This window comes from Manihot esculenta, chromosome 17 (genome assembly GCF_001659605.2).
Source record: "Manihot esculenta cultivar AM560-2 chromosome 17, M.esculenta_v8, whole genome shotgun sequence".
In the NCBI taxonomy this organism is placed as follows: domain Eukaryota; kingdom Viridiplantae; phylum Streptophyta; class Magnoliopsida; order Malpighiales; family Euphorbiaceae; genus Manihot; species Manihot esculenta.
Genome location: NC_035177.2, coordinates 29,135,083 through 29,148,596, shown reverse-complemented (window position 1 = coordinate 29,148,596; position 13,514 = coordinate 29,135,083). Strand labels below are relative to the sequence as shown.

Here is a 13,514-nt window from a genome sequence, read left to right as displayed (position 1 = left end):
TGGCGCAGGTGTATGTAGATGAGATTGTCAGGCTGCATGGGGTTCCTGTTTCAATAGTGTCAGATAGAGGGCCCCAGTTCACCTCTAGATTTTGGCGGAGTCTGCAGGATGCCATGGGTACCAGATTAGATTTTAGCACTGCTTTCCATCCACAGACAGACGGACAGTCGGAGAGGACCATCCAGACAATCGAGGATATGCTTAGAATGTGTGTGCTGGACTTTGGCGGTTCTTGGAGGCAGCATCTACCTTTGGTGGAGTTTGCCTACAATAACAGCCATCAGGCTAGCATCGGGATGGCTCCATATGAAGCTTTGTACGGAAGGAAGTGCAGGTCACCGGTTTGCTGGGAGGAAGTTGGAGAGAAGGCCTTGGCAGGGCCTGAGTTAGTAGAGATTACCAGCAGGGTGGTACCCATAATCAGAGAAAGAATCAAGACTGCTGCAAACAGACAGAAGAGTTATGCAGACATCCGCAGAAGACAGGTAGAGTTTCAAGAGGGGGATCTGGTATTGCTTAAGGTGTCTCCAATGAAAGGAGTGGTTCGGTTCGGGAAGAAAGGTAAGCTGGCTCCACGGTACATCGGACGCTTCGAAGTCTTGCAAAAGATTGGGAATGTATCGTACAAGCTGGATTTACCTGCTTCAATGGCAAGAATCCATCCGGTTTTCCATGTTTCTATGCTGAGGAAGTTTGTGTCAGATCCGGGCAAGGTTCTTAGTGAGCCAGATGTGGAGATTCAAGAGAATCTCACTTATGTTGAACAGCCAGTACGGATCCTAGACACCCAGATCAGGAAGTTGAGGAACAAGGAAATCCCGATGGTGAAGGTCCTTTGGAACCACCACAATTTGGAGGAGTGCACTTGGGAGACACGGGAGTCCATGCTCCAGCAATACCCTTATCTTTTCTGAGGTTAGTCCCTTGTGAGTTTTATGTGTTTTGCTTGTATGATATGTGTATGCCATGCCATGTGCTGGTTGAGGAACATTCGGGGACGAATGTTCTTAAGGGGGGGAGAATGTAATACCCGACTAGACTCCGGTATCGGAATTCCTACCGTCCGGTGGAGTCTCGGATGTCGGAGACCTCTAGAAGGGTAAAATCATGTTTTCACAAATGTTTTCATGTTTTAATGATTTTTAAGTAAGAATGAATTTGAGTTTTTAAATGAAAAAGACCATGGAACCTTTACCAGGTTCGACCGCCGAAAGTCATGTTCGGCCGCCGAACGTGGATAGGTTTTGGGAGCGCTTTTGGCCTCCGAAAGTTTGGTTTGAAAGAAACCAGGTTCGGCCGCCGAACCTCATGTTCGGCCGCCGAACCTCATGTTCGGCCGCCGAACCTCATGTTCGGCCGCCGAACATGCATGAGATGTGGGGGCACGTTCGGCCCCCGAACGTGAACTGGCCAGCCCCTATATAAGAGTTCCATGGCCGAAACGGGTGAGTTTTCTCCCCATTTTCGGCCACGGTGAGTTCTTTCCCCTCCATGGTTCATTTTGATGATTTTCCTTCAATCTTTCATGTTTTAACAAGGTTTATGTCGTTTTGAAGAGATTTGAACAAGTTTTGGAGCTTTGAGGTTCAAGAACTCAAAATCTCCCACCTCCGAGTTTAGGACGTCTCTCTCTCGATCTTCAAGAGGTAAGAGCCGATCTTAAGCTCATTTTATGTTTAAAGTAAGTTTTATGCAAGATCTATGGGGTAGAATGCATGTTTAGCTCATAGTTAGGTTTTTGAGTTAATGTTATGTTTTGAGCAATGTATGTTGGATTGTGTTGTTGTTGTGTGTTGTAGTTGGGGTTTTAGGTAGTTTGAAACCCCTAGGAGCCAATGTGTGTATTTTTGCATGATTTGGTGAGTTATATGCATGTTGGAATGGAAGGGAGATGAGTTTTGTGCAAGGGAGCCAAGTTTCTGCCCTTTGGCAGAAACCAGGTTCGACAGCCGAAGGAACTTTCGGCCGCCGAACATGGCTTGGGAGGCAGGCCTTTCGGCTGCCGAAGTTGCCCCCGAAAAGAGACTTTCGTCTCTGTCTGGGACTTTCGGTCGCCGAAGGTGCCGCCGAACCTGCCTGGATTTCGGCTCTGGAGGGACTTTCGGCCGCCGAAGGTGCCGCCGAACCTGCCCTGTCCAGCCTTCCTTTGCATGTTTTTGCATGATTGTTTTGAGGTATTTTAGGGGGTTTTTGGGGGATGTTTTAGAGTTATGTTCATGTATGTTTGGTCCCTCATTTGAGTCCACCTGTGTAGGTTCGGACCCGAGGAACCGAGGACCCCAGCAGTGAGTCAGTCACTTCAGAGTCAGTAGAGCTTCAGCCAGAGGTGAGTGGAATAACTCTTATGCTTTTAAATAAATAAATCAGTTTTAGCATGATTCACGCATCATGAATGCCATGAGATAATAGGGTGTTGCATTAGACTCACGAATATGTTGCATTGCATATTATGTTTGATGATGTGGATGGATGTTGAATGACCCATTAGTCCCCCTATGCTATGATGATGATGATACGGTACGGAAGACCAGTGAGGCCCATTCTACGCCCCTGGCACTATGTAAGAGAAAGACCAGTGAGGCCCATTCTACGCCCCTGGCACAGTTGGACCATGTTATGTTATGTTATGTAAGAGAAAGACCAGTGAGGCCCATTCTACGCCCCTGGCACAGTTGGTCCATGTAGGGGACTATTGGTGACAAATTCATCCTTGATGTGATTAGCTGTGATGTGATGCATTTCATGTTATCATATGTTTTAAATGTTTTACTATTCTGCTCACTGGGCTCTTGTAGCTCACCCCTCTCCTAACCCCCAGGCTTGCAGGTACAGGGTAGTCCAGGAGGTCAACAAGAGTAATGAAGTCTTATGTTGTAATAGATAGATAGTGGACATGGTAAATTGTATAATGATGTAAAGTTAAATAGTTATGTTATGTATAATGACATTGAGGCTTAGAAGTGTGCTTGACCATAGTTCATTGTAATCCCTTGTTGATACATGATCTTAATGTCTATTGATGTTTACGTCTAACCAACTCAACTTATGATGTATAGCCCATTGGGGCATTGGTGAGATCCCATAGAGGGATTAATGTTTAAGTTATGCTATGTTTAGTGCATGCACAGGTTGAGTTTGGTGTATGATGAATAGGAAAAGTTTTAAATTTTTATGCATGATTGTTGATCATGTATGGGATTGAGCAAGTTCACAGGTTACATGTCAGGCTTGCTAAGGGTCCCGGCGGCCTTAAGCCGATCTGGATCCTAGCGCCGGTAGCGGTCCGATTTTCAGGTCGTTACAGCTGGGGCTGGCCCATAAAAGGTGCTCTAGGACACTCCCGAGCTATGTGTCCCTCCTGTCCACATCTGAAACATGTATTAGTCCCAGCTCGACACACTCCCCTGTGCGGCCTTCCACATCTCTGGCATTCTGTACCATCTGAACCTGAGCTCGAGCCACCGCCGAATCCCAGACTGGATTTCAACTTACTCCAAAACTTGTTCTTCTTCGGTTTCTTGGTGGTGTTATCCCACCTCTTCTTACTTGAACTCTGAGAAGAGAGTCCTGGCCCTCCTCTGCCTGGGGTCTTAACCCCTGAAGACTGGGTCACTGACTGCTTCACTGACCCCTCAACTATAGCCCTCGCCTCCATCCTTCGAGCCATATCCACCACAGTGTGGAAACTTTCCCTCTCAACTGACTGAATCAACGAGGAGTACCTAGAATGCAGCTTCATAACAAATCTCTTGGCTTTCTTCATATCTGTATCTAGAGCTTGCCCTGAAAAAGGCAATAGCTCCAAGAATTTATCTGTGAACTCCTCTACACTCATGTGTTCTGTCTGCCTCAGTTGCTCAAACTCAATCATCTTCAGTTCTCTGGAACTGTCTGGAAAAGCCCATCCAGCGAACTCATTCGCAAATTCCTCCCATGTCATGCCGTCTAGTCTCGGGTCCACATAACACTTGAACCATTCCCGTGCCTTTTTGCACTTTAAGGTGAACCCTGCCATCTGAATGGCCCTGCTATCATCCGCCCCTAGCTCATCAGTTATTGTCTTCACTACTCTCAGATACTCAAAGGGGTCATCCCCTGACTTGTATTTGGGAGCATCCAGCTTAAGGTAATCTGTCATCTTTACTTTGCTCCCACCGGCTGAGCTAGGCCTAGAAGGTTGAGTAACTGGTGCTGCTGGTTCTGTAGGTGGTGGAGGTGGGGGTGCAGCATTCCCCGAGGTGGGGTTTGCCAGGTTAGGATAGAAGGGTGAGGGTGGATAAGCTGGGTACTGTGTGTAAGGTGGATAGAAAGGTGGATAAGGCATGTAGGTAGGGTAGGGGTTAAAGCTGGAATAATCCGACGTACCTCCCATCGGATACCCTGAACCCTGTGGAAAGGGTGGATAATGGGGTGGAAAACCATACCCCGAGGCCTGAACGCCTCCCTGAGACTCCCCTGTCCCTTCTTCCTCCATGCTCACATCCAGGTTCCCATCCCTCCTCTGATCCTCTTCCATAACCTCCCTCACATCTACAGAACTTCCTCCTCTATCTGTTCCCCTTCTACTAGCATCAAAAGACCTTCTAGGGTCCCTTGACACTCTTTCTCTGTTTGCTCTACAAGACATTGCCCTAGGCGTAGGAGGACGGGCGCTCGTGCCCTCATCCTCAGGTGGTACTCCAGTCAATCGTGCAGATCGACGAGTTCCTCTCATCCTGTTTTCTGAAAAACATACACATCACAAAAACATTAGCATCATATGGTTCATGTGGGCACACATGAACCCTCATCACATACACATCATTCATATCATAGCATCAATGCACATGTATATAATCATGGCATTTCACATCATCATACAAGACAGGACTCAACATCCTATCCTAGTGGACATGATCTTTCCTATTGTGCTTGACCTTCTATAACATCTATGAGCCCGACACTCTAGGTCCGATCCTATGAACCTAGGGCTCTGATACCATTCTGTAACGACCCGAAAATCGGACCGCTACCGATGCTAGGATCCAGATCGGCTTAAGGCCGCCGGGACCCGTAGCAAGCCTGACATGAAACCTGTAAACCTGTATAATCCCATACATGATCAACAACATGCATAAAAATTAAAACTTTTCTTTCCATATACATCAACCAAACTCAACCTGTACATAACATAAACATAATCATGACCCCTCTGTGGGATCCCATCAAAGCCCCAATGGGCGATACATCATACGTTGAGTTGGTTTGCATACTCATCATAAAACATATAAGATCATGTATTGAAAGGGATACCTTAAACATATAGTCAAGCACAACCTCTAATCCTCAAAGTCATTACATGCTTAAAACCGTACTTTTACATAACATTAGTACATTAATCATGTCCACACTATCTATTACATACACATGACTTCATTACTCTTATGGATCTCCTGGTCTACCCTGTACCTGCAATCCTGGGGAAAATGGGAGAGGGGTGAGCTACTAGAGCCCAGTGAGCAGAATGATAAAAACATTTAAATCATATGGGTCATGGAATGCATCACATCACAGCTAAAACACATCAAGGATGAACTTGTCACCAATAGCCCTCTACATGGTCCAACTGTGCCAGAACGTAGAATGGGTCCTGGTCTTTCCCTTACATAACATATCATAACATAACAGTGTCCAACTGTGCCAGAACGTAGAATGGGTCCTGGTCTTTCCCTTACATAGTGCCAGCGAACGTAGAATGGGTCCCACTGGTCTTACATTCCGTACCGTACATATCACATCGTCACATCGTAGATCGAGGGCTATGGATCATCCAACATTCATCCACATCAACATTTAAAATATGCAATGCAACATATTCGTGAATTCTAATGCAAGCAACCTAATACATCTCATGGCATTCATGATGCGTGAAACATGCTAAAAGTCCATTATTTGCTTAAAAACATAATAAGTTATTCCACTCACCTCTGGGTAGCTCTGACCTAACACTGGAGCAGCTGACTCACTGCTGGGGTCCTCGGTTCCTCGGGTCCGAACCTACACAGGTGGACTCAAATGAGGGACCAAACAATCAAGAACATAACTCTAAACTACTCCCCAAAAACCCCCTAAAACATCATGAAACAATCATAGAAAAACATACAAGAGAGGGCTGGACAGGGCACTTTCGGCGGCAGGTTCGGCGGCCGAAAGTCCCTCCAGAGCCGAAAGTCAGGCAGGTTCGGCGGCACCTTCGGCGGCCGAAACTCCTAGACAGAGACGAAACTCATGCATGTTCGGCAGCACTTTCGGCGGCCGAAACTCCCAGACAGAGGCGAAAGTCCTCTTTCAGGGGCAAGCTTCGGCAGCCGAATGCTGCCTCCACAAGAGGGTTCAGCGGCCGAAAGTCCCTTCGGCTGCCGAACCTGGTTTCTCCCAAAGGGCAGAAACTTGGTTCAAACATGCACAAACGCCTCAAAATCATATCATCATGCATTTAGCTCAACCAAAACATGCACACAAGCTCCTAGGGGTCTCAAACTAACTTAACCCCAACTACAACACACATACACAAGCATTTGCAAGCCACATTGTTCATGAACATACATTTATACCCATAAACATAGCTATAACCTAAACATGCATTCTACCCCCATGAACTTCATAAAACTTGCTTAAAACATGATATAAGCTAGAGATCGACTCTTACCTCTTGAAGATCGAGAGTAGAGGCGACCAAACTTGGAGTTGGGAGAGATTTGAGTTCTTGAACCTCAAAGCTCCAAAACTTTGCTCAAAAGCTCAAATCTTCAAAATAAAGTTAAAACAGATGAAAAACTTGAAAGATCTAGAGGAAAAACATCAAAGATCGGTGAGGGACGGCGGAATGCTTACCTTGGCCGAAAATGGGGAAAAGCTCGCCCGTTTTCGGCTAAGGGACCCTTTTATAGTGGCTGGCCAGGCCACGTTCGGGGGCCGAATGTGCCTCCGCATGCATGCCATGTTCGGCGGCCGAACTTGAGGTTCGGCGGCCGAACCTGGACTTCCCTCACTTATGCTTTCGGGGCCTAAAGCACGCCCGCAACGCATGCATGTTCGGCGGCCGGACCTGAGCTTTCCTCCAAGGTTGTTTTTATTCAAAAACTCATTTCCTTTTTCATTCAAAATCATCAAAAACATTAAAACATTTCATGAAAACATGGTTTTACCCTTCTAGAGGTCTCCGACATCCGAGATTCCACCGGACGGTAGGAATTTCGATACCGGAGTCTAGCCGGGTATTACACTCAAGCTGTCAAAGATCCAAATTGGCGTGATGCCATGATTCAAGAGCTTAATGCTTTAATTCAAGCTGGAACTTGGAAATTCATCCGTCGAGACAAGGCACAGAATATAGTTGGTTGTAAATGGGTGTTCAGAGTTAAATAGAAATCTGATGGCAATATTGATAGATATAAGGCTCGCCTTGTTACTAAAGGATATCATCAACGTCCCAACATTGATTACTTTGAAACCTTTTCACCGGTTGTCAAACCAACTACTATTCGAATAATTTTGTCCTTAGCCGTCTCAAATGGTTGGTTAGTGAAGCAATTAGATGTTTCTAATGCTTTTCTGTATGGAGATTTGGATGATGAAGTTTACATGGAGCAGCCTCCAGGTTTCACTGATACATCTAAACCATATCATGTTTGTCGTCTACGTCGTTCATTATACGGTCTTCATTAAGGTCCACGTCAGTGGTATAAACGTATGTTCTCAGCCTTAATCAATCAAGGGTTTCGAGTCTCTCATGCAGATTCCTCTCTATTTTGCTATATTAAGAACAATATCAAGTTATTTATCCTTGTGTATGTGGACGATATTATCATGACCGGTACATGCAGTCATACTTTGAATCATATTATTTCATCTCTCAAATCTGAGTTCATGTTGAAAGATTTGGGCACATTGGAGTATTTCCTTGGTATGGAGGCAACTTGGACCGCTGATGGACTTTTGTTAACTCAACAAAAGTATATACTTGACTTGCTTCACAAAGCACAGATGGAAGACTGCAAGGGAATCTCCACACTAGCAACCCCAAAAGACAAAATGTCTGCTATACAAAGCCGCCCAATGAGTGATCCCACGTTATATCAAAGTATAGTAGGTGGATTGCAATACTTGAGTTTAACCCGACCCGAAGTCTGTTATTCAGTTCATAAGGTTTCTCAGTTTCTTCATGCACCTACTGAGGATAATTGGTGTTCGGTTAAACGTATATTGAGGTATCTCAAGCACACTGTTGGTCATGGTCTTTATATCTCCAAATCGGCAAAAATAAGATTTGAATATCTATACTGATGCTGATTGGGCGAGTGACATTGATGATCGCAAGTCTACCACAAGTTATGCTATTTTCATGGGCACAAATCTCATATCTTGGAATTCCAAGAAACAACAAACAGTTGCTTGTTTGTCAACAGAGGCTGAATATCGAGCTATTGGTCTTGCTGTCAATGAATTAACTTGGATTCAGTCAATGTTGTGTGACATTACTTTCCATTCCACCAAAACTCCCAACTTGTAGTGTGATAATATTGGCGCAACATATCTTTCTATCAATCCTGTTTTCCATATTCGGACGAAGTACTTGAAAGTCGATTTTCATTTCGTTCATAATAAAGTGCAAAAGAATGAAGTCAAAGTGCAGTTCATTTGCTATAAAGATCAATTAGATGACATTCTGACTAAACCATTATCCAAAATGTGGCATCAAACTCTAATGCAACACTTAACAATTCGTCATGTCCCTACAACGCACGAATTGAGGGGGCGTGATAAGGTTTAGAGTTGTGATAAGATTTAGAGTTATGATAAGATTAGAGTTGTGATAAGGTTTAGAGTTATGATAAGGTTTAGAGTTATGATAAGGTTTAGAGTTGGTTGAGATAATATTTGTTATCATACAATCTGTATCCAACTCAACCACTAGCTAACTGTTAATAGACCTGGTATACACTATATAAATGTATTCTATACAGAAATACAAATAACATATAGAATTCTCAATACCATAAACCTTCTATAGCAGGCAATCATTAATCCAAAATCAAACACTTCCACACTAACAAGTTTTTATCTTACAACAATTACAATCATCACATACTTAGGTGATTAGTTCTATGTTTCTCAACTTAGAGCTGATGGATAAAAAGGATCTAAGAATCCATCTAATCTTCAATCTCTGAGTACCAATTCAATGAGACTGAGTCGCTGAACTGGTGTGCCAATGAAGACAAATCTGGAGAAACAGTATTACTACCATCACCTGCTCTGCCTCTCTTGATCTCAATAAGCTTGTCATGGACACACCATGGAAAACTCAGGAAATGATCTCTATCCAACCCTTCATTATACCTACCCCAAAAACTTGGATGGTATGTCACATAGTACCAAGCTGATGCTTTTGCATATAAATCATCAGTTTCTGTCTCATTGAACCAGGCTCTTGCTTGATTCCTCAATGACCTTGCAGAAAACATTATCGTGTCGAAATCCCTTTTCTTGTCGAAAGATTTCCAAGTACTCACAATCCATCCACTGATTATTTCAGCCTCGGTTTTTATCCCATAATAATCCATCATATTCCCCAACTTGTTATCATACTGACTTTTGTAGTAGAATGCATCATTTATATAATTCATATATCCTTCTACTTCCATGTCAGGATCATAACACTGAACTGCCACTTGCATAGTGAAGGATCTTATAGGGCTAGTACTAGGTGCAATGTCCTTTACAGCTCGAAAAAGCTTTCCAATTATACGTTGCGACTCATATTTCAGTTTGTCAGGCTTTTCCATGAAGTCTGGATATTTTTTTACACGAAGATGTGGTGGAATTTTGGCTGGCACGCCAGTCTTGGGGAAATCAACTGCAATTGAGGAGAGCTTGGCAAGCTCAATGCATTCTTTACTCTTAGCCTTGGAAGGCTCCTTATCTGCAAAGACAATGTGGGCATGACAAATGATTCCTAAGCTGTCATTAAGTATGTAGTCTGCAAAGTAGTCCTGGACTTCCTGCATATATAAATATGTTGGAAACATTAGAAGAGAAAAGATACAGAAGAGATATATAGATCTTAAAATTCTACCAGGCAGGTCTATTGAAAAATTAATTACCTCAATTGTAACATCATGATCCAGAATCATACTTTTGGCTGCTGTATAATCCATAGGTGGGTAACGAGAAGGAGGAATAAGGTCAGGGTCCCAACAGACAAAGTAGACATCTCCATCAAGATCACTTCCCGAGCATTCATTCGTATGAGGTCTAATTAAAGATGTGAACTAGATTTCAGCAATTAATTTTGGATAAACAGTAGAAACCTCATGACAGATTATATATAGTACAAACAGGATATTTGAGGAACTTTACCTCTTTCCTTTCTGTGGAAAAACGATACAGTCCACCATGTGATGTAAAGCAGGTACATCCACAGCCTTCAGGACACGAACATCTCCAGGATGTAGGCACGGATTTTTTGCGACCACGACCTTCCCCTGAAAGATCTGATGCAGTTCATCTGTTTCATTGCAGCTGATGAACTGCCTATTGCTGGCACAAGAATACTGCACAAATACTTGACCATATTCCAGTGTCCCAGTTTCATCTAGACATCCCATCATTACTCTGCCTTTCGGAATAAATATCCTTGTTTTGGTCCTCAAATCAAATAATTTTGCAGCACGGAATGTTTGCAGCATCATTGAAAGAAATGGCTCTGTGCTTGCCTTGTAACCACAAGAGAACATTTCCTTGAGAATGTTGGTGTTCTCTCCAGGGGCCATCATTTTAAGTGCCTCCTCTGCCTGTAATGGATCTGTCAAAATAGCATCAAGTTGAGCTACAGCCTCTTTTTGCTTCCTTTCAAAATCACGGTCCCTGACTCCAAGAGTAGACAAAAGAGTGATCACTTCTCGATTAAGGAAACAAGCTTGATACTTGCTCCATCCTAGAACATCTAGGCTGGTGTTGTTTGATTTGAACTTGGACATACTCTTCCTCAGTGACAATTTCATTGGTGAAGTTGGATCAACAGCTACAACACCCTTATAGCCACCATATCTAATCTGAAAAGCTGATGGAGTATAGTTCCTGAAGCCAAGTTTTTGGGCTATGCTATGAGCCAATTCTGAAGAAATTTTTCCGATTCCATCAGAGAATACATAGTTAACTCCATTATTATTAACTTCTATATCAGGAATTATTTCAGTTTCATGTCTATAAACATTGAAAGTTTCCCTTGATGAACTGAAAGATTGGCCAAGCCTAGCAGCATACTTAGCCACATTCTTTATTTCACGAAATTCTCCCATCCACTTTCTGATGTCTTCTGCGGTAAGTCCAGGCCTAGAAGCAAACATCCAAACAGAATTTTCTCGCAGTTGACTCGATGAAAAGCCGAGAAACTCGAACTTCTTATCTCCAATGACTACACCATTTCTCAGTACTGACAGTATCCTTTCATAAATTCCAGTTCGCCTTTCGTCATTTACAGAAGATGTTCTACTAGATAAATTTGTTGAATAAAGTCTGTCTAGATTCTCATCAACGAATGAAACGCGAATAAAATTCTTGATATCATCAGGATATTTGCGCAAAACTCGATTGGAGAGGTTCACTTCTGGACCACAGAAATATACTTTAGCAGGAGTTATCTGAACCCTGTATACATACACCAACCCATCGTCTAAGGCAGCAACAGGTGGCCCTGGAAGCCTGCCAGAAGTAATATATTTCATGTACTGCTCACTGAGCCACCTTACAGGATCATAGCAGCACTCATTCAAATGGCGCAGTTTCTCAAGTGCATGTTCTATGTATGCAATTTCTACTCGGTGTGGATCAACCAAACGAAAGAAATCGGCATCGAGTGCAGGCCCAGGAAGACAGCCATGCTGAACTAAAGAATTAACCTTAAACAATATTTCGTATGGTAAGTGGAGGCCGTTTGGTGAACTCACAATGGGGACAAGATCTGAGTTGCAAGAGAAAGCTGAACCTGTCACCAAATGGAATTGGCTTTCGTTTTCTTTGTAGTGTGCAAAATTTTGCTGAAAATTTGGAAGTCTACCCCTGAGTGGAAGCTCCAAGCACAAGGCAGAGGATTGGCCAACGCAGCAGGATGGAGTAAAATCAACTTCCCGGACCCACTTGTCATCAGCAGCTTCCTTAAAATAGCACAGAGCAGATGTGTCTTTCTTATAAATCTTGGGAACACCATATAACTGTCAAAGGATAGAGACACCATTGAATTTTGGATAGGTTACTATGACGTATGAGGTCTAAAAAGTTAAATTGACAAACCTGAATGATAAGAAATTTCTTGGCTCCACCATGAGGACGACGTACATCGATCTGCCAGATATTCTCATAGGAAAGCTCAAGCTTGTAATCAGTGGAAAGAAAAGAGAAAAAGAAGAAGAATTTTCTGAGTCCAAACCCAAATTTAACTGAAACATTTTCCTGTTTCCACAGAAGAGAGAATATTTCCTTGGAAATCTGGCATCCAAAGTTCAACGTAATGTTATCTATGCATTGCACAAAGTTCCTTGGCATTGGAACAATGTCATGGTGGGCGTCCCGAGCTTTCAGATAAGAATTCTCATACCACAGGTAATCCTCAGCTAATGATTTGATGGTTTCAGCAGCTTCTACGTCAGTGAACTGAACGTTAGCATGTGTTCTTGAACCTGAACTTTTGGGCAGCGCAACCTCCACAGCGAGCACGGTTCCTTCTCCTGTATATTCCTCCAGAAATTCTTTTATGTCTTCTGGATTCTCGACAGAAGGAAATCCGTAGAGACTGATTGTCTTGGCCATTTTGTGTTCAATCAATTTAAACTGCAGTGATTCACATACCAAGTTAATATCAGCTTTAAATGCACATTTAATGAAAGCATCCAGAAACTAAATAACGCCCAATATCCACAAGAAAAATCTAAGTAAAACAGAAGAAATAGCCATAGATGAAACCATGGAGTGACAGAGAGAGCAATAGAGGAATTAACAGAAATGTGTAGCGTTGGGAAGGAGAGGAGTCTTCCTACCAGATAGTTGCAGAGCTTATGAGCACACCAGTCAATTACACAGAGAAAAAGCTCTACGATTGCCATCAGCCACATACGGAAGAGCAAAAGAAGAGATTAGAGAAGACTGTTGCTCGACTTCAAGAATAAGTCTCTAGCACTAGAGATACTTCAGAGAAGAGAGGAATTGCGCAGATTGTTGCTAAAGTAGATGTTGGATCAGCTTTATAACTGACCAAAAAGTGTGATTGATGATTGATGGAATATAACTTTGGAGTATGCCTTGCATCGCAAACTAAGCCTTTTTCAAATCTTCAACTTGTACAAGGATTCATATTTCTCTATGCCCCAGTAATTTATGTTGTTACTTTTCAATAATCCCATTTGCAATTTGTTATTACAAAATTATTTATTAATGAAAGCAATTCTTTAGAATTCAATTCTTTTCTTGCATTCCAA

The 13,514-nt window shown here is 42.9% G+C and overlaps 1 protein-coding gene across 1 annotated transcript; it reads right to left on the bottom strand.

Moving 5' to 3' along the window:
* Positions 1 to 9,026: 9,026 nt before the first annotated feature.
* Positions 9,027 to 13,514, bottom strand: LOC122722179 (RNA-dependent RNA polymerase 1-like). Its single transcript, XM_043952247.1, has 5 exons — positions 13,077 to 13,514; positions 12,334 to 12,870; positions 10,402 to 12,254; positions 10,146 to 10,296; positions 9,027 to 10,043 (listed from the first exon to the last, which is right to left on the bottom strand). The coding sequence occupies exons 1-5, from the start codon at positions 13,149 to 13,151 to the stop codon at positions 9,195 to 9,197; spliced, it is 3,465 nt and encodes a 1,154-aa protein (XP_043808182.1). The 5' UTR covers positions 13,152 to 13,514; the 3' UTR covers positions 9,027 to 9,194.

Bases quoted from the DNA above. Each gene is read 5' to 3' on its own strand.
- LOC122722179 (XM_043952247.1), bottom strand. From the start codon at position 13,151: ATGTGGCTGATGGCAATCGTAGAGCTTTTTCTCTGTGTAATTGACTGG. The intron at 12,871-13,076 runs GTAGGAAGACTC...GAATCACTGCAG, and splicing joins ATAAGCTCTGCAACTATCTG to TTTAAATTGATTGAACACAA. The intron at 12,255-12,333 runs GTTTGTCAATTT...ATCCTTTGACAG, and splicing joins AGAAATTTCTTATCATTCAG to TTATATGGTGTTCCCAAGAT.